Here is a 21,448-nt window from a genome sequence, read left to right on the forward strand (position 1 = left end):
GAGCAAAAGATAATATTTGTTAAGTGTCAATTAAATTCAGTTTACATTAGAGTTTTGATGTCGTACCGGTAGATCATAATCAATGATAGACCAAATGTCAGCAAAAACAAAGAACACAGAGCTTTTGAATAGGAAATTGATTTGCAATTGTGCAAAGCATCCCTCTCCCAATCTATAATTTTTAAGCAGCTACTAAATGTTTGATAAATTAGTAAATAAACTAGATTTGGATACATTAATTTGCATAATAGCATTTAGCATTTAGGTTAGATTTACTTACTGAACATAATAAGTGTTTTTTGTGTATAGTTTAAATTTTATTTACAACTGTATTTAACCAAATATAAACCTATGATTACAATTAAAACTTCTTTAATCTTTTTTTACACTGTAAAGAAAATTTGCTGGAATAAATTCTTTTTAAAACTTCTACAATCCTTTCAAATGCCATGCTTTGCCCAGAAATATTTACGAAATAAATCCAGGTGGTGAGAGATGGAGCCCAACATATCCAGACGGACCCTTGTGAAAAATTCCTGGGAATTTTTCGACCCATCCGGATTTGATCCCGGGTCAACCAGAGCGGTAGGCTGCCACCACCTGACTGCTTGGTCATCCAGCCTAATTTTGACAGATTATATATAACAGAGGAAAAGTATGATAGAGAGTTGGGAAAGTAAAATTAATTTGTAAATAAAATAAATTTTTTTCAGGTGTTTAAATAATAATTGTTATAATGTATGAAAAATAGGTTCTCTCAAATCTGGGCCCTTTTGAAAATTGTCACTGCATGCTACTGACAATCATTTTAAAAGACATGTTTAGTTCTTATTTCATTTTCAATTCTGTAATTTTATAACTCAAATCAAGCAGAAGCACTACTTTGTAAATAATAAAAAAATATGATGATTCTATAAGTGAAAATATTAAATTTGTAAATCATATCAAATTGCAAATGAAGCATTTCATAAAGGATGGAATTTTATACAATTTTCTTTGTGCAAAAATCACAGCTGTAATTTTGAACTGAGTATTGCAGTACTCATATGAACTGTCATAGGAAAAGTCAACAAATGATATGACAAATTTCTCATGATTACCTTCAAAATTCTAAAAAATTTTATAACCATTTAGACAATGAATTATTGGATTTCTATTAAAAAATACATTAAACTTGTGAAAAGTAGTCTGATATATATTTGGCCAATGTAAATTTTGAGGCCCCGCCAGCAAACTCCCTGACTACCGTGTAAAAAGGATTGTGTTAGAATTAAACAGCATCCCTTTTTCAATGACAACAATGATAGGACATCCCTGCATGGGATAGATTCCCATGTGAAACCAAGCTAGTTGTAACCCGAAGACCCAAAGTCGTTCAAATGATTGGGTAAAAATGAACAAGTCTTTCAGGTAATTAAAAGCGCTAAAGTAAATAAATAAAAAGAGAGAATTTAGAAGTTTGGACAGACAGTTGGAGGTCTCAGAGTACACAGAAGTCCTAATAAGGAACTCAGAAGATCTGACATTGTTTGGGATCCCTAACAGTATATGAAGAGATTCTGAAAGGATTATGGGAAGTATAGACAAAAGACTGGAAATTCATCAGGAGAATTCAGTCTACTAGGAGACCCATGGAATTCCTCCATGTTAGACAGCTGATCCCACAACCCAAGAAGTTTGAGAAGAAAAGAGCAACCAGAATTCGATAAAATTGTCAGCCAATTCACCATCTACACAGATGCTTATCAAACCACAGAAGCCAATGGAAATTATAAAACCCAGTACAACTTAACTTTCTTTCCCTCACTTATCAGTAACTGAATACTTTAACTCGTAACTACATACTTTAGTAAATGAACCAGTTTCCTCTAACCTGTAGAGTGTCAACCCCTTCCATCCAAATCTACAAAGGTCTTTCAAAAAAAAAAAAAAAAAAAAAAAAAAAAAATGATGTTGTCGCAAATCAATTGACAAATCAAATACGGGAACCTTGAAATTTACATACTGATTGCTTTTTGTGATTAACATTTATCATCTAATTGATATGCATCAACTTGATAATAAATGTTAAATTCTGATAAGTAGTATTGTGGTAAGTTACAATTTAACTTTTTAAAATTTTAAACTACAGTTTTATTTACTGAATATTTTATTAATTATATACATTTATTAATTCTTTTATTATAATTGTTATATTAACATTTTTCAAAATTTATGAAAAAATGTTATAGATATTAGTCAAAAAAGTTCAGGTATAAATATCTGCTTGACAAATTTTAATCATAAACATCAGTCTACAATTATTTTTAAAATTACTATATTTTATATGATATAGTTAATAGAAAAAATGACTACAGGCAGTCCTCATATTTTCAGACATTAATCTTTTGGACAACTTCGACTTTTGTATACAATAGAAATCCTCTTGATTTGCTTTTTGTGTATCTTTCAGTCAACAAACAAAACTTGTGAGCCATTACAAGATGGTGCTTTCTATTCATTTTGGTTTATGTAACAGCAAAATTATTTGTGAAAAATAATTTATCATAAAGACAACATATCTGCTTATTAAGGACACTGAAAAAATTCATTAATACAGGTATAGAAATATTTTCAACCATTATTAGGACATTCTTAGCTGTTGAAGAACAGAATGGAATGACAATAGATTTTTAAAATAAACCAGTCATTAAGCAGAATTTTTACAGCATATTGACATTTAACATATTAAACATATACAATTTAATCAATCAAATGAAATTATTTTTTTCATATAGAAATGACAAAAATTCTGTATATTTGGAAAGAAGTACAGTACTTGATATTTGGAAAGAAGTACTTCACGCAAACATCTATTAACCTGAGTTTAATTAAGACCAAATAATCTGCTGGTTATGTCAATGGTAAAATGTCTATTACTACTTAAATATTTGCTAATTTTGCCTCGAGGTAAGCAGTAGGGACACATTTCTCTCTTGATAAATTTAATAATCATAAATTAATATTTAATTCAGAAAGTTCTAGAAGAAAATAATTGGACCAGAGTGAACTTGAACTCTTAACTCCTGCTTATCACATGATTGTGCTGCCAGTTATGCTATCCAGGTCTCTGCCTCCAGAACTATTTATAATAATTATTAAATTTATCAAGAGATAGTATATCTATGCAAAATTACTGAATATTTAATTATTAAATAGCAGCTGTATTGTAATCTGATATTATCCAACAGATTGTTTGTACTCCTTTCTAAACATTCTAGTTGAGAAGCACCCTGGGTATTAATTACATTAGTATATTTACAAAAAATATGAATATATATATTTGCTCTAGCAGTCAAATTGGATGGTGTTCTCTTACAAGGAGACCCTATGGCTTTGGGGAAACGGATTTTGATGATCTTTGGTGTATAGGTAGTACACCATGTGAGTGTACTACCAATAAAATACTAAAGTGCAACACTCAAATATAATCGAGAAAAACGAACTTAATTTATTGAAGCAATATTATATAATTACATATCATTGTTAGATGTACTTGTACATGGTCTTGAATGATACTTATGGTAAAAACATTCAAAACAAATTCTGTCTACACCAAGAACAACAAATAAATGCTGCTTTTTTACAATTGCAAGGAATTTGTAAATAGTCTGATGAGAGAAACACTTCATTTACATTTGTATAAAACTTTCTTATATCACAGAGTCCACTGGCATACCAAGCATATTTTATCATGTCACAAAATATTGGTGCTGATAATTGATGATGGATAATTGAATGTATTTTCAGGCAATCATCTCGAGAATGAATTTCATAATTTTTGTCCAGTAGTTCAGCGTTATTTTGTAATCATTTAATGAAATTTTTTATTTGTCTATAAAAATAGACATCACATGGTTGGACTAACAGAGTACATTTTGGTGGTATAATTTTAATTGTGCCTGTAGGCATTTTTTCGTCATCTTGGAATACTTCATCATACAATTCTGCTTTTGTTTGTCCTGTCTATGAGTCATGAGTAAAAGAAATTTATTCTTCTGCATGCAAGCATACAAGTCAGGAGCATTACCACTCACGCCACAGCACGCTCAATCGGAAGTATTAACTTATATATAAAGTGCTAAAGAAAACTTTAAGCTTGTTTTTCTCGATTATATTTGAGTGTTGCACTTTAGTATTTTACAGGTAGTACACTCATAGTGTACTACCTCTACACCAAAGATCATCAAAATCCTTTTCCCCAAAGCCATAGTGTCTTCTTTTTAGTTCACATATTAGCATCAAATTGTTCCAAGAAATCTGAACTTTAATGTTGTTTGCCCATTATTCTTGAAAAAATCCCCATATTTATGAAAGATGCATGAATATTTAGACTGCAGAATTTACAAGAATTGATAAAAATCTGAACCACACTGTTCACAAAAGTACAGAAATTACTTAAAGGTAAATCCCTGCCAGAATTACAAGATGTAAACTCACATACAAAGTTATTGCTCCATGGCTGCTTAATATGGTAAAAATGAATAACCGACTAGCATCTAATATCTGTATTAGAAAAACTTTAACTTCCATTATTTTCATAGAATATAAGTTAGATTAACTATTCTATGTGATAAGTTATGTATTCAATTACTAATTCCCTAAACATTATTCAGGTTATCTAGTATTAAATGGGAGAAGGATGATATACTAAATGTATGTAATTATGCAAGTCTTCCCTTCCATCAAAATGACGACAGCCATCAAATCAGTTAAGGAGATAACCGGGCATTTTAGCAGCTAATACATATAAAATTTAACTGATTATCTTGGAACAATTTTTATATGATAGATGTATCTATGGGTTAATCAATTTCTGGGAACTTAACAGAAATTGTAATAAAAATCAGTCTAAGACCTAGTAATTGCTAAATATAAATTAAGTTAATTTGTTGACACATGGACAATCTGCTTATAATTGTAGTCTAATGATGATTGTACTTATGACTTTATAGATGAAATCAATTCAAACAACACAGGCATCCAAATAAAATTAGATCAAGTTAGATCAACAATAGTTAAGTATTTAAACATAGCTATTTTTAAATCTGAAAATAAATACTCTACTAGATTCTTCTGCAAGCCAACAGCTGTTAATTCACTTATACATTGGAGGTCTTACAGCATCACATAAGATAAATTTGTACTACTTCATGCATGAATTAATTTTCAAACACTTATCTTTGGGCAACAATATAAATGGAACAATTCAAATTCCAAAAAAATAAACTACAATGCAAGATGTGAAAGTGTTAATTTAATAAAATCCAGTTAGAATCTATGGGTTACAACAATGTTGATAAATAATAAATAAATAAGCACTCTCACTTCGTTGAAATCCTTCATTACTTTAAGTTGGTTTATCTTCTACATTTCTTTGTAAATACTTATTTTAAAACATATGATTGAATTTCACTTATAACATTCACTTACAATATGTACACAAATCAAGAATCATGACAACAAAATAGAAAGTTCATAATTAATGCATGAAATAAATGTACCAAATGAAAAAGTGCAACATGTTTGTTAACAAAGCAATGATAAAAACCATCATCACTTGTAAGTAAACTTTATTTTTATAATTTATCACCAATTATCAGCAGTGTCCATAATTTTCACATCACAAATTTGAAAATTTAACTACTTGAAGTTTGTTATTTTTCATAATACTGATGCTGTATGTATCAACAAAACACTAATTATATACAAATATAAACACTATGTAAATTACATAAAGTTTAATTGATAGGTAATATACAAAAAACATTTTCATGCAGTTAATGATAATTAAGTATTACAATCTTAAAATGAAATTTAAAAACGTTTACTTTATTACAAATAAAAATTAATTCACATTTTATTACATATTTATATTCTAGCTCAAAAATACATATTTGTTTCTCAAATTTTTAAATTTTCACTATTAAAGCACAGTGAATAAATTTATACATGGTAAATGGGTACAGAATATTAATCATTCAAACATCATCACTAAACCTGATATATTTTAAAGCTATACACCAACCAATGCCGGATATTATCAGACTAGAAACAGATATAATAATAATCATTTATAAGACAATTTTGCACTAGAGTTAGGCTTCCAGTATTCTTTTCTTCCAGTAGTATAGTATTAATCATTCATATTCATTTTTCAACATAATCACAGTCTATGGTGATATATTTTCCAAATGTTTGGTCCATTTTTGCATTGTGTGCACAAAGAAACACTTTCGTTTTTCCCCCTCTTTCTATTCTTGTACAGAGACTCAAATTTGAGCATCCATCAAAGATAGATGATCTTTCAACGTCTTTGTCAGATGTTCAAATTAACATCTCGTTTATTTTTAAAATGACAAGAAGTCTGAACTTTATTTTTCAATCAATCTTTATATATAATCAAATCCAACTATTAAAATAAAAATTAAAGGCCATTTTATAAAAACTTCAGTCTAGTTATGTTCCAGTCATTCCCTGATATGATAAACCCTTAAATTTATTATAGCTGTATTTATTAGGCTACTTAATTTATACTTAATTTTATGTTATAGGCTAGAAGTGTTATTTAATAAGATAAAAATTATTGAATACTTTGAAGCCAATGTATCTCTTAGTGAAAGGAAAAAAAAAGTAGAATGTGGTGAACTGTTTGAGCTATGGCCTTTTTCATAGTTTTAGTAACATTTGCATCTACATATTAAAAGCATAACTCCTTTATGTCTGAGTATGGAATGTACACAAGTTTAAGCTAAAGATAGAGTTGAATTTATCAAAGGAATGTAAAAATAAAGAAAAAAACACGATAAAGAATATGGAATACTGACAGACTATAAAATGCAAGTTTTTAGTATTTGTCAATATACTGAAAAAGTTTTCATTTACAATTCAAACCTTTTGAATTCTCCCTGGTGCTCAAATTAAAAAAGTAATTTTTATCTATATACACAATCTAAAAAACTTAGAATTGTTTTTGTTTGTTTACTGTGGTTTATCACAAAAAGAAAACAGAGTTATCTTATTATATTTTGAAACTTTAAATGGTACAGAGTAACTTTTGGAATTCTTTTGAGTCAACCAACTAGAAAAACAAGCAAATGAATAAATCAGATTGTTTACATAAAAGCATTGTAATTTTTATATTCCATGCATGTGCTTTTTTATAACAATCAAAAATCACTGAGGACATATAAAAGTGAAACACAGTCAAATCTTGGCTTTTGAAATAATTCATTTCTAAAAGTTGTTCTAAAACTAAAACAAATTTTCCCATAAAAAACAAAAATAATAGATTAATCCATTCCTGACTCACAAAATAGAGCCTTTTATTTTACCTATTTAACTGTATTTCATGCATAAAAATACCTGCAAATGGAGTGTTATATTATTTATAATAACTTTTATTTAATTTGACTTAAGCTACTTTAAACACAAATTCTTGGATGCCATTTATATTACATGAATGTCAATTAATGTAGTTGTTATCAATTAATTTTATTTGATTTAAATTTGACTGTAAATGTAGTATCTTTCCCGCATGCACATTGAAATCTAATTTAAATAGCAGCATTTTTGACGATTCATGTTGTGACGTCTAACAATTCAAAGCAATCTTGGCACCACTAACTTCTGAATCAGTGTCTTAGGAAAGTTATATCCCTGCCAACCTTACAATTAAGAAATAGCACAGGTAACCCCCGTATAACACGGTAGTTACGTTCCAAAAAATTGGCGTGTTATGCAAATCCGCGTTATACGAAACAAAGAACTAGTACGAAAAGGAGGGTTAGGTTCCAAAAATTAAAAAACATGCTATTATATTTTCATAATTAAGATAAGTATCTTTATTAAAACTTTCTAAAGTGATACATAATAATATAAATTAAACAATGTTTTCTTCGTCATCACTAAAAGCACTATTAACCGAGAGTGTTTTCTTTTTGGCAAGTTATCTTTATCATCTGAGTATTTTTCTGCATTATCTTCAGATCCATGCTTTACCTTTTGCAAAAAGTATGTAATTTTAGATTGCTTGCTTTTAGTTATAAGATCTTTATAAATTTCCTTATATGGTGCTAAGCACTTATGAAGAATAAAGCAAGTATGGAATAAGGGAAAAACATCTGGCAACATCAGAAGCAGAAGCGTCGAGATCTGGCAACATTGAAACAAGTTTCGAGAAGGACCATGTGTATCGACAGAAGGAAAATAAAATTTACATACTTAAGTATTAACAGTTCACAAAAATTATTATTTTCGTGAACTATTATTTCCTAAGTATGTAAAAATTTATTACATTTCATGTTGTACGAGGGTTTTACCCAATTCTCAAACCATGTCAGAGTGAATCCGTGCTATAACAGTACCATGTTATACGGGGATGGTGTGGCGGTACGCCATGTTTTTGTAAATAGGGGTAGATATAAATTTTATTTTCTCCTAAATTCCTTTGTCTTTAACGTGTTTCTAGAACTTTCTAACCTATTCCTTTTCTGTGGGTGGGGGACGACCTTTGTCCAAGGACAAAGGGGAGAAGACAAAAGGGACATTAAGAAGCCCTGAGGCCATCAGAGAGAACGAACTGGATACTTTTGGGTCAGCGTCTGAGGTGTGCAGACGTAGGAAAGAGCAAGCTAGAGGTTTGTCGCCTAGTGGGACAAACGGAGAAGGCTTGGAAGTCGTCTGCGAACGGACGAAAATTAGAAAGACATCCAGCCATAAGACCTCAAGAAAAAACGCTCCCGAATTCTCAAGAGACGGAATCAAGAGGAAGGAAATTGAGTTAATTCAAGTACCAATATAGAGAAGATCGGAGACTCCCAAGTTTACCCGGGTACCCCCACAAAATCTGTCCTTTATACTTATCTCTTCTCTTCATATCTCTTAATTTCTTTACCCTTCTTCCTTAGCATATAAGCTAGATTAAGGTAGATTTNGTTAATTTTACATATTGTAACTTTAAATTAAAGAAAAAAAAACTAAAAGAAAAAATGTATAATAAAGTTGTGATTGTTGCAAGGAACATTATTTATCTAATAATTTTTTAATACTATTAGTTTGTGATACATAATATATTATTTTTTCTGCCATAATAACTAACTTTTTTCTGTACCCCTAAACAACCTATCGCGTACCCCTAGGGGTACGCGTACCACAGGTTGGGAATCGCTGGCTTAGAAAATATCATCAGTTTTTCATCAACAACACAAGAGCAAAAAAATCAAATTAAGAGAAGAACTACAGAATGAACTAAGTATAAAATCAGTAGAAATAGAAAAAATAAATTAATAATGTACAGTATAAGCATAAAATAAAGAATATAAAATTTAAAAAAAAAAAAACTTAATAATAGTCAAAGCAGATAAAACAAAACGAATAATAATTGTAAATAAGGATCAAGATAAAAACATCTACAGGCAATTACCGGACCAAAATACATACAAAGAACTTAATAATAACCCTACTGATTTACTTAACAAAAACTTAAAAGCAACCCTTGATAAACTTGAAAAGCAGCAAACCTCATTAATAAAACAGAAAAACAATTTATCTTTAAAGGAGAGAACAGAATACCAAAATCTTCCTATAGAGTCAAAACTCAGACCCCATTTTGTACACACCTTTAGTAGACATAAAAGGCTATATATTTTATAATTTTGAATTGGTTTAAACGGAAAATTAAACACTTTACAAAAATGTCATCATGGTATACAAAGCACTGATAGTTACATACAAAAACTAAAAACTAACATTTAAACCAAGTTATAGACTAACCTCCCTAGATGTACACAACATGTATCAGTCGATAAAACGTAACAGAATTTTAGAAACATTGAAAACTCATAACTGTAACCAATGGATTATAGACATGTTAATCCTTGTGTTAGAAAATAACTACTTTATTAGCAATGATAAGTTCTATAGGCAAAATGATGGCATCCCGATGGGTTCCGTAACAGGTCCCATTCTAGCTGAACCTAGCATGTCCAACATTGATAAGGAAGTCGCCAACATTACGTGCATTATAGATCTACAATGCCATGTGGATGCCTGCTTCGTAGTATACGATAATATTATTATACATGCAGATCAAATACTAGAACTTGTTAATAAAATAGACAAAAATATAAAATTTGATTTAGAACCTGAAAATAACTGCCAGTTATCTTTTTTTGACATTCTGGTCTCTAGACTTAATGGCAAAACCACTTTAAAAAATACAAAAAACCATGTACCATAGACAGTGTCATGAATTACACTTCAAAGTACCCAGTTACATCAAGAAAAACATTTTTTACATGTACATTGACAAAATCATACAATGTACCACTAATGAAACTGATAAAACAACTGAAATACAAGATGTAATAAAAACGTTTTTAATGAATGGTTACAGCAAATGCATAATCAACAACTGGATCAATAATAGGGCAACTAATAAACACAAACAAGAAACACCACCACTTATAAATTTTTTAAAATCCCATACAAAACAAAATATTTTTTAAAGAATCATATTTAAATCAAACAAATATGGTATAATTTTAGTGCAGGAAAAAATCCCTAATTTAAATAGTAAGATAAATGCTCATGACAATGATGATAATATATGGGACCAGAGGAATGTAATTTATAAATTTGGTTGTAGCTGCACTGTAACTAAATTTATGTAGGTGAAACTGGCAGAGATTTAAAGGTTCAGTTTTAAAAAAAAAAACATATCTGCAATTAAATATAATAATAGCAGTTCATTGAACAGTGAAGGTTGTCAAATTATTAGGGACACTGTAAAGATTGTTAAAAAAAAGAATCTAATACACAGAAAAGGACCATTTAGAAATACTAAAAAAGAAAGACAAAATTGTGAATAATAATACTGGTTAAAAATTACATGAAACATGGTATCCATATTTGACTAAGAAATGGTGTGAGGGGGAAGGGGGTGTTTAAATAAAAAGATAAATGGCAGCAAATTTTGATATTTCTGTGAATTGTTTCATTGTGTTATGATTCTACCATAAATAAGTTTATAGTCTTATTGTTTTAATGGTGAATGGGTGTTTTTACTTCATTAATCTGTTTTATTGTTTTAATGGTAAAACAGTTTGCAATGTCATGGTTTTAACAGTGTACTTTATTATGTATATTGTTTGCCTCTCACTGCTAATACTATTTTATGTATCATACCATCATATCTAATGTAAGTTCACAACTTTTACATCTATGTTATATACAGTGGGTGATCGGTTAATTTAATGAACAGTTTGGACTATGAACAAATCAGATAAAAATCTTTCACAAAAGTGTTCGTTATGTTCAAAAACGAACACTTCACAGAATAAACACAACAAGCAACGTAAAATACAGGTAGCCCTCGGTTTAAGCCAGCTCAATTTATGCCGATTCACAATAATGCCACTGTGCAATTTGCCATTTTGCGGTGTAGTTTCCCAATTTTCCCTATGCTAGACTGATTTTCATTTCAGTGTTGATGTATTTATTGAGCCACAACATTGTATATTCGTTAAAACAAAGATTTTTATTGAATATATTTATTTTTTCTGTTTAATATTATTGGGTATGTACACATTTGAATTAAATTAATATTAAAATACTAAACGTTTAGGTACCCACAAGTCAAGTTATTAAACTTAATAGTCCAATAAATGGCGTCCAAATCCATAACACCAATGAATGTATCCCATATCAGTTTGTTCAGGAAAACACCTTACGACGCAGTAGCACTTCTGGCGATTACGAACTAACATTAGTGAGACAAATCTACTTCTCATTGCCCAGACAATATCTATTTCTTGTCAGTCAGATGATATCTATCTCTCCTTAACCACCTTCAATTTTCCTGCTCAAACTGACTTTATATATGCACTACAGCAACCGGTGATTGACCAATCAGTGTCTCTGCTTGTCTGTAGCTCTACATCAGATAAACGTATCCTTTCAACTACGGAAAGTTTAACAGATGAACTTTGTGAGTTAGACAATGAATGGGAGCAAAGTGCAAATATAAAAAGGAGCATCATTGCATCCATTCGACCATATTCCGAAATTCTTAATGAAACAAAAACGTAAACAATTAAATATGAATCCTTTTTTCCGAAAAATGTATGAGATCTGAAACTAAAATTTTTTAATAAAAACATTTCACTTTATTTTATGATATAAATTTAATTTTTAAAATGTATTTTATGTATTTTGTATTATATTGTATTAATAAACAAAATTATTTGCTTATTTTTCACTTATGTAGAACCTAACCCTATACCTCACTGTAAATATGGGTTCATTTTACGCCAATTCAATTTGCGCCGGCTTTGTAGGAACGGAACTGCGGTATAAACCGAGGGCTAACTGTAATGAATACTGGTTGGTCTTCTCTTGTCTTCAGGAAACAATTCGAAACTTTTTGGAGCGTGAGAGACATTGACATCGATGCTCAACCTGGTATATACTGATCGGATAGTATTCTTCCAAACTTTGAAACTCTCCCTTGTAATTCCAGCCTTTTATTTTTCTGACAGAAACAATTCTTTTATAGCATTCCTAAGATTGTCGGGCAGGCACTTGTTAAGTTTTGCATCTGTTTTTATTTTCGAAAGGTAAGAGTATAATAGCAAAGGTAGAGAGTGGGCAGAAGATGTCTGATGACGTTGGGCAGTATGGCTTGAACAGGTCTATAGTAGGCTGCAGTTCAATCTTATCTAACAAAGATACTGTATTATTAAGAAGATTCAAGCAGCTAAAGGAGTAACAAAAATAACATCTGAGAAATAAACAACATTGAAGAGCTCATAATGGAACCTGAAACTGATCTGACAACAGAAGATTGCCAAGAAACTCAGCAAGACATGTTTTCTTCTGAAAAAGAAGATTAATGTCGATATCTGCTATTAAAGATCTTTTGAAGTGGGAGAAGGTCAGAACAATGGTCTTAGAATGGCATCCAAACCAGGTTGAGGTTAATAAGCTTGGGGATCTTTACAATTACAATGCTATTAATTGCTTCTGAAAAATCCTGAAGAGAGGAAAGCAATTGACATTACAGAGATTCTTTAACCCCCACAAATGGAAAATACATGATCGGATAGCAAACAAAGTCTTGGAACGGATTATGTTTGTTAATCAATCACCCACTGTATGTTCTTGTAAATCATTTACATTCTACTATTGTTATAGCAAATACCTGTAAATTAATAATTGTCATCCATATTTTATCAATCACCACCATTTCTGTGCTTCTCATAACCATGTAAGTTAAAAATTTTTATGAATTTTGTAACAGTGAAAAATTTTATGTTAACGTGTATGCATTATTTCCTAGTTACATCACAAAGAGTTGATATGGGACTCGAAGTCCAAAATGTATACTCTAGGAAATAAAATGTGATGTTCTAAAGCTTGTCTGTTGATGGTGTAATAAGTCTAGCAAAAAAGAAAAGCCATCATAGAGCTCATAAATTGAATCTATTGTCATGTTGTTGATTGGTCAGGTCGTCAACTTTCTTTAACATAGGAAGTATAGGGAGTTGACAATCTGTGATCAGCTCTTGCTGAGTAGCTTGTTCTGCAACCAAGTTATATGGCAACCTGTGCAATGATGAGTTTGAAATTCTGTTTGTAAACTGATTTGTTAAAAACCAATATTTGACTTTAGTTCTTTTGTTGAAGGAAAAAATTTAAAACTGTAATGTCTTATCTAATGAATCAAAAGCCTGGATAATATTTTAATGCCTTTAAATGGATTAAATTTTAATTTTATTCGTAACATTTGATATTAAAAGTTAATAATTAAAAAATTAAATACCTTTAACTTTTAATTATTAACATTAATAGATAATAGGATCTTACCATCTATCATTCAATCAAATTCATTAGTTTAATTATCCAAAAATAACTTGATTAATAAAATTTGCATATTAATCTTTTTGTGAGTAATTTCATTTATAGATAGAAAGTCAAACATACTTATTTGATGTATATAAATATTTTCTTGAAGGGTAATTAAAACAACAGCTAGAAAGTTATTAACTATGTACACTAAAGTATAAAGTTTCTGCTGGAACAGCAACAACTGACAATGATAACAAATAATAGATGCCAAACAAAGTCAAGGCTAACGAGAGGGTCACAGTATATGGAAAATCTTCATTTATTTTTTTGTTCTTACAAAAAGCTTTTAACCAATTCATGTTTTCCTTAAAAAAATGAATTCTGTAAAATTTTATGTAAGAATAGTATATTTGCAAGAGAGAACCATCCAATCTCTGTTTGGGTTTGTGAACAAACATTGATACCTTTTCAATTCAAAAGGATATTAAATACAGTAGACCCTACTATAACACGATAGATATGTTCTGGTTTTTATGAATCCGTTTTCTATGAGTCCAGCCAATCACAGCCCGGCACATATGCAATTTACAGACTGCGGCTGTTTGAAAGGTTTCTTCCATAAAATTAATCAATTCTAGACTAATTTGACTCAACATTTCCAAAATACGTATAATTTTTGGGAATAATCCATATAAACTATGCTATAAACAAAAATTTGTAGGATTACTTACCGAGTGTGCACCGTTCGATGACACCATTGCTTAAGCATGTTTTCATCATGAAGCAGCGCATCGAATGACGGGCGCGTGTTTCCTGATAAGTTATTTTTCTGTTATAAATTTGCTGAACTTTGGAGACATCATTAATATAAATATAATTTTTATGGCCGTTAAATAATAAATGGTTTTTGGTAGGTCCGCTGCTTGTTTAAACTTAACAGTTTGTGCAATATCCACTATTGGTCTAGATTCGACCAATCCTGTCACGACATGAGTCGGCGATGACATTTTACTGCATTATACGAGTTTCTTTTAGCGTGTTTATACAAATACAATCACAATTTTTTTGCCATATTATACGAATCCGTATTATATGAACCTGTTTTATAGGGGGGTCTACTGTATTGAATTGATCAAAAATTTTGTTCATTTGTCAATGACAATACAATCAGTGCACTAATTCAAAAAGAATCCACATTATACTACTGGGGAAAATGCAGAAGTATTATCCATCTCTAGAGATCAATTGTTGGCCATTTAAACAAGTTAGGATATTTATCATGCTGTGATGTTTTCATACCATGTCAATTGTGTGAGATCTGACGGCTAGAATAACTTCCTGCAATTTGCTCTGAAACATAACTGGCAGGTACCCTTTTTGAACGACTAATTACTAGCATTGAAAAATGGATAGTTTGATGATAATGTGGGGCAAAAAGAGGTTGTGCAGAAAATCAATTGACTAACTGCAAAGCGGTCAAAAGCTGATTCATATCCAAAAAAATATTTTGCTATATATACAAGATAAATGGTAACTTAATCATCTTCCTTTAGACCAAATTTCATTATGCATTTATTTGTACATTTAATTAGCCAAGTTATAGCATGACAAATCAGCCATTATTATTTGAGAAAGTTAAACTACATTTAGATCTAAATAAAAAATATAGAATGTAAAACTGACTTATGATAAATACTAAATTAAATATAACTTATAATTATGGTAATTAACAAGTCAAAAAGAAGAAAAGCTATTAGTGTTTTTCTTTCATTTTGTTTAAAAATAATTATTATATATTGCTATCTGAAAAAAGATAATTAATATTTATAATGTATTTACTACTATATTAATAGAATATCCATTATCTGAGAAACTTAACTTGTCATTTTTAGAATAATGTTATTCTACAGTGCCATGTTATTTCATTCAATTAGTATAATTTTTTAAACAATTTCTAAAATAATTTTGTTTTAATGTCTTAATAATAACTCAAACTAAAATTTATTTTATGCAATATCATCACATAGTTTTCTTTACTGATTCTTAATTTTTTAAAAATTGCAGATAATTAGATCAGATTTATCAAAAACACTAAGACCAATTACATTAGACACAAATATTTATGTTTGTTCAGGTGACATCTTTCTGAAAGGATACATAAAGTTAAACACTAATTTTTCATAAAAACTTAACTTTTTACTACATGAATTTCCTTGTTTATCTGAACTATTATATAAATTTTTTTAAAATTTCTAAATTAAATATAAGCATTTTATATTAAATTTGTAATATATAACAAATTAAACAACAAATGCCATTCATATTATAAAAAAAATCCAATAATAACTGGGTCAAGTTATTCGTTAGGTAAGTTATTTATTTCAATGAACTATCACTTTGAAATAACAGAAGCTATAAATTACTTTTTCAGTTCATTTTCCAATCCTTTCAACATTTAATACTGAGATATCATTGAATTACCAGTTCACTTTCAACAATTTCATTAATTTCAAATTGAATATCGTAAAAAGAGTATGACAACTAATCCAATAATAATAATAATAATAATAGTAATAACTCTCCCGTGGTCACCACCTGGTCGTGGTGGGAGAGCCCAGTAGTTTTACAGATCCATAGGGCAATGCAGGCTGGAGCACAAGCTCCTGGTAGGGACACCCATGCCAGTAAGGTCTATGGGGAGAAATGAAGCTAAGAGTGACCACACACCCACATTCTGTGGAGATANTATGGTTTCTGGGTGTATAGAAGTTTGCATTTGAGTGCTATTATTATTATATATTTGTATGTCATATACAACTAGATCTAAGTGATAATTACTTTTATATATTACAATTAAATTATGTAAATATATTAGTGATGTAACAAATAGTATATTCGGTCTCAGGCCAAATATTCGGCCAAACTATTTTGGCTTGATTAACGCACGTACAAAAATTGGCGCGCAAATCGCATTATATGGCAAGGATCGCGCACTCTGCTCTCTATTGGCCTGCTGTCACTACACTTCGCCAATCGCGTTAATTCTTGACAGTTGTAGTGAACAGACAAGAGCTTCATGGCAGTATGCGATAAATGATGATATCAAATGTGAATAACAATGAAATGACCTACACGTGTAAATAACGGAAAAAGAACAGAGAAGGACCGCAAAGTAAAAATGTGAAAATAAATATGAAATTGAGTAGATAACATAATTGAACAAGTCGAAGCAGCTTATTGGCGCAAAATTCACAGCCGTCAATGCCAAACAATTGTTGTCATAGGCTTCAGAAAGCTAAATGCTTGTAATGAAAGTCACTTAACATGCCTGGGACCGTTCGGGCTACCAAGCTGTCTCGAATCTATGAAATCATAACTGTGACAGATACCAACATCCTATCTGTCTCTCTTCTCCGTTATCACCAGGCTATGAGTCACGTAATTATAAAATGGAAAAACTACGATGGAAAAGTGACGAATCAAAAGTATCATGAGTGTGTATTATGATTTATGCATAGGCATACATGGACTAGAGAGATGAAGGAAAGAGAAAGGAAATAGCAAAGATGAGCGCTTAAAAAGGATAGGCAGGGTCAGACCCTTACATATGTGCAACAATTCTCGAACGAATAGGTGTGTACATGTGCTGATCTTTGTAATTATAAATTGTGAATACATGTGACTAAATATTATTATTTTTTTATTTTGTGCATGTTATAAGTTATAAATAAATATAAACAAACAACACTAACCAGACAACATTAAATCTAAATACCAAAACGATTAAGTTACTGTGTTTTTGTTATTTCTTACTCCTGTTTTTAGGTATTTGGCCGAATAGTGATTAAATATTCAGTATTCAGCCGAATAGCGAAAAATAGACCGAATACTGAATAGTAACCGAATATTCGTTACATCACTACTAATTATCATACTCTTTAGGATATCACTTATTACAGTAAACATATTCCTAAATTTTGTTTGCATTAAAAAACTGCTATAGAATATTTTCCTCAAAAATTTGTTGAATTACATTTCTAATTATATATTTAAAGTTAAATATTTTTCCTTGGCATCTTAATACAATTATCTCTGAATTCATTATAATTCAAATATAAAAATAACCAAATTCAAATAACATTATAAAAAATTATTTCTGTAATATACACATACTAACAAATAAAACATTCTAGTGAGATATATTCATAAACTGTTAATTTTATGTAACTTCAAATTGTTTATAATGTATTGAAATCATTTTTTAAATGCAAAAGTTAATATTAAAAGAAAGATTTTGTAAATAAAATAAATATATCTTACCTGGGTGGAAAACTAATTTCAAATTCATATAATTCATTTTCAAACGTTTGAGGTTCCTTATCAAAATCTCTTAACTGAAAGTTAATACTTAAATTTTAATATTCAAAATTTTTTTGACAGCTTAATCTATAAAATTAAAAAAAAATGTACTATTTGCAATGAATTACTGTCATACTTTATTAGTGAGAGCTATGGATCATTGGAACTAAGTCAAAACTTCAAACGTAAACACCCTGAATTTTATAAATACTGACATATGTGTAATTATGACTATTTTTCAATGTAAGTGAAATTTTTTTTTAGCAATTTTAGAGTTAAATAATTCTAAAATTGCTAAAATTTGTAGTAAAAGTAAAAACTTAGGTCTTCCTCTGATGAAAAACTATTCTGTAGATTTTCTAAAATTAGTTTTATAAAACTGACAATATCAAATGTTTTATTTTGAATTTGTGTATGCAAATCCAACTTATGAAACTTACATATTTCTGATAAGTTTCAATACCAGTATACTTATTTAAAATCTATTTTAAACTTGGACAATAGTTTTTAAGTTTAAATTCTTTTGAGATTATCAAAATTTATAAATAAATTTTGTCTGTATTTTTGCACTATATAAGAAAACTTTGAATTGGAATTCTCCAAGTTTTGCTTGTCCTTTTCTGTTTCGCAGTCTATCTTATGGTTTCTTTTTATATGGATGTGATTCCAAATAGAACAAGTTTTGTCAATATAAAATCAGTTATTCTGTTCTTAGTATTCGAACTCACTGGTACTATCATGTAAACAAAGAATTGAAATTAAACTGCAAGTATATTTTGATAATATCCTTATCTAGGTCCATCTAAATATTCTCTCTTCTTTAAACTGAAATTTATCTTTAGAGATTAAGTTTTGAAAACAAGGAAATTAGAAAAGTAGATTTATAAAAACTTCTTATGAATATAAGAAAGTTTGACCATGCCAACAAATAGTATAGTTTTAAGGAATAAAGTTTAAAGAATAGCAACAAAAACTTAGTTTTTCTATCTTTCAATATTTTTTGACTTTTAATCCTGAAGCCTTCGCAGACATCTTGTATATTAAAAAAAATGAAATATTAAGAAAAATAATCAAAGTTCAGATACTATTAAATAATCTTTTGGAAATTTTAAATGATATAAAATTACAATTAAAAAATTTCAACTTACCCATTTTCCATTATTTTTTAAAAATGTTTCTTCATGATTTTCCAGATCAAATACCTTTTTTTCTAATGTTAATACTACCTGAAAAAAGGATATATTGTCAAAAGTAGTCATATTTTTAAATTATTTTTTAAATGATAAAAATAACAATATAAAGTTTAAAAGTAATCAATATTATTATGATGGTGTTGATGGAGTTTATCAATGCCATACCAGGACCAAGGCTTAACTATAAAACAAGCTATTGTGGTGAGATCAATGAAGAGGTCATGTCATACCCCTACTACTGATGGTCTTGGTCAGGTGCGTTGCTTGTTCTCTTGGTGGCATGGTTGATCAGTCAGACAATCACAGAGTTTGATCCAAAATATATACACTTAATTGTATTTGGGGAAATACAATATAGAATGAGCATGGTTGCATGAATGAGCATGTACAATATGTTCCAAAAGAAACTTTTGCAACATATTGTACATGCACATGCTCACCAGCCCAGCAGAGTTAACACAAAGATTTACTTCCGATGCCAGAGAGTTCAGCAGTGTTGCCAGTCCCACGGATTATTTCATTCATTTATCATTCAGTGTTGTTGCTCCTGGAGGTCACACTATTATTATGTTTGTGTATTTTTTCACATGTGTATGTACTTTAGGAATTTTCTGACTATGTGATGTTTAGTATGGTAGCCTTCTATAATGTAATTTACATGGTATAATACCTACGGTAGAAAAGACTACTGGAACAATAAATGCTATTTTACACACACACATTATTTCTTGGATAAGTTGAATATTTACTAATTTTTCAGTACAGTAAAATCTGTCTAAAACAAAAACCTGCCTAAATGAAAAAAATCCATTGGAGCAAAGCCATTTCCTATATTAAATGTTACTACAAACTGGAAACTTGTCCAATGCAGAAACAAAACAGGTTTTTGGATATAAAGATCATAACCTAAATAAAGCAGGAGATTAAGATTCCATGTAAAATACACAGCACAGACTGCAACAAAGTGTATTCTAAGAATGATTTCTAATCCTTTCAGAGAAATAAGAATCTCATGACAAAATACATATAGAGGCACAGAATCTTTGTTAGAATTAATGAGGGGCAGAATCAAATACCTTGAGAATTGATAACTTTCAAGAATAAGGAGTTTCCAGGAATTGAATTTTCAAGAACAAATAATGAAAATAACTCATGAAATGGTAAGAATAAAGTAATACAGTGTTGCCAATTTGCCTTGAACAGAGCATTTAATAACTAACTAGTACCAAATATTTGAGAACTAGTTGATTAATATGTTGATAATTACAGGTATCAAAGTTAACTCAATTTCTATTAAAATTCCTCGAGAAATCAGATCACAGGATAACTATCTCTATTACTGTAACAAATTACCAATGGCAGAATAATCTACTGGTTCTTAGTACTTTAATTGGCTTATTTGTTGTCATGCAAGTTGATAAGGATCATACTTAAGAAGTATTCAAACATCTAGCAAAAGTTTTCAGGAACAATGAGAACTTTTTGCATTCAAATAGTTCTCAGTTCTTGCATTTGAATACTTCCATTTTTAATTGAAATCACTTAGAATAAGAACATTCAGACACTGTCTTAGATAATTGTATGAATTAATTTGTAAGGAAAATATTTATATTCTTTCTTCAAAAAACATGAAAGAAGAATTTGATATAACTATCAGGAGGAAACAGTTGTAACTGGATACATTACATATTAATTTAATATGAAAATCTATAACCAATAATTTTCCATTACATTTGTTGAAAATTTAACAAATCCTAAAGTTTAATTTAAAATTATTATATATATAAAATTTTAAATTAAGAGTTTAATAATATATATTATGCAATATCATCATAAAGTACTCAGCAAATCACCAAACATAAATAACACCTTATCTTTGCCGAGAAATATATTTATTTCAAAACAAATGTTTTCAGCCTGATTCGCAGGCAATCCTCAGGTTGAGAACAAAATTTCAATTAAAGCATTCCATTAATGGAATACAAAATTCAAAATTAAATAAGCAACGA

The 21,448-nt window shown here is 29.4% G+C and overlaps 1 protein-coding gene across 3 annotated transcripts in view; it reads right to left on the reverse strand.

Annotated features, from left to right (window-relative positions):
- The window catches only part of LOC111640456 (type I inositol 1,4,5-trisphosphate 5-phosphatase-like), a 78,181-nt gene that overhangs the window by 21,824 nt on the left and 34,909 nt on the right, over positions 1 to 21,448 (reverse strand). For all 3 annotated transcript variants that reach the window (XM_023386466.1, XM_023386464.1, XM_023386465.1), the window contains exons 10-11: positions 19,395 to 19,472; positions 18,208 to 18,281 (exon numbers count right to left, since the gene is read on the reverse strand). In XM_023386466.1, coding sequence (XP_023242234.1) covers positions 18,208 to 18,281; positions 19,395 to 19,472 — 152 coding nt within the window. The remainder of the gene's footprint in view (positions 1 to 18,207; positions 18,282 to 19,394; positions 19,473 to 21,448) is intronic.

The sequence above is a fragment of the Centruroides sculpturatus genome, unplaced genomic scaffold (genome assembly GCF_000671375.1).
Source record: "Centruroides sculpturatus isolate CEXI.00-Female unplaced genomic scaffold, Cexi_2.0 scaffold1437, whole genome shotgun sequence".
NCBI lineage: Eukaryota > Metazoa > Arthropoda > Arachnida > Scorpiones > Buthidae > Centruroides > Centruroides sculpturatus.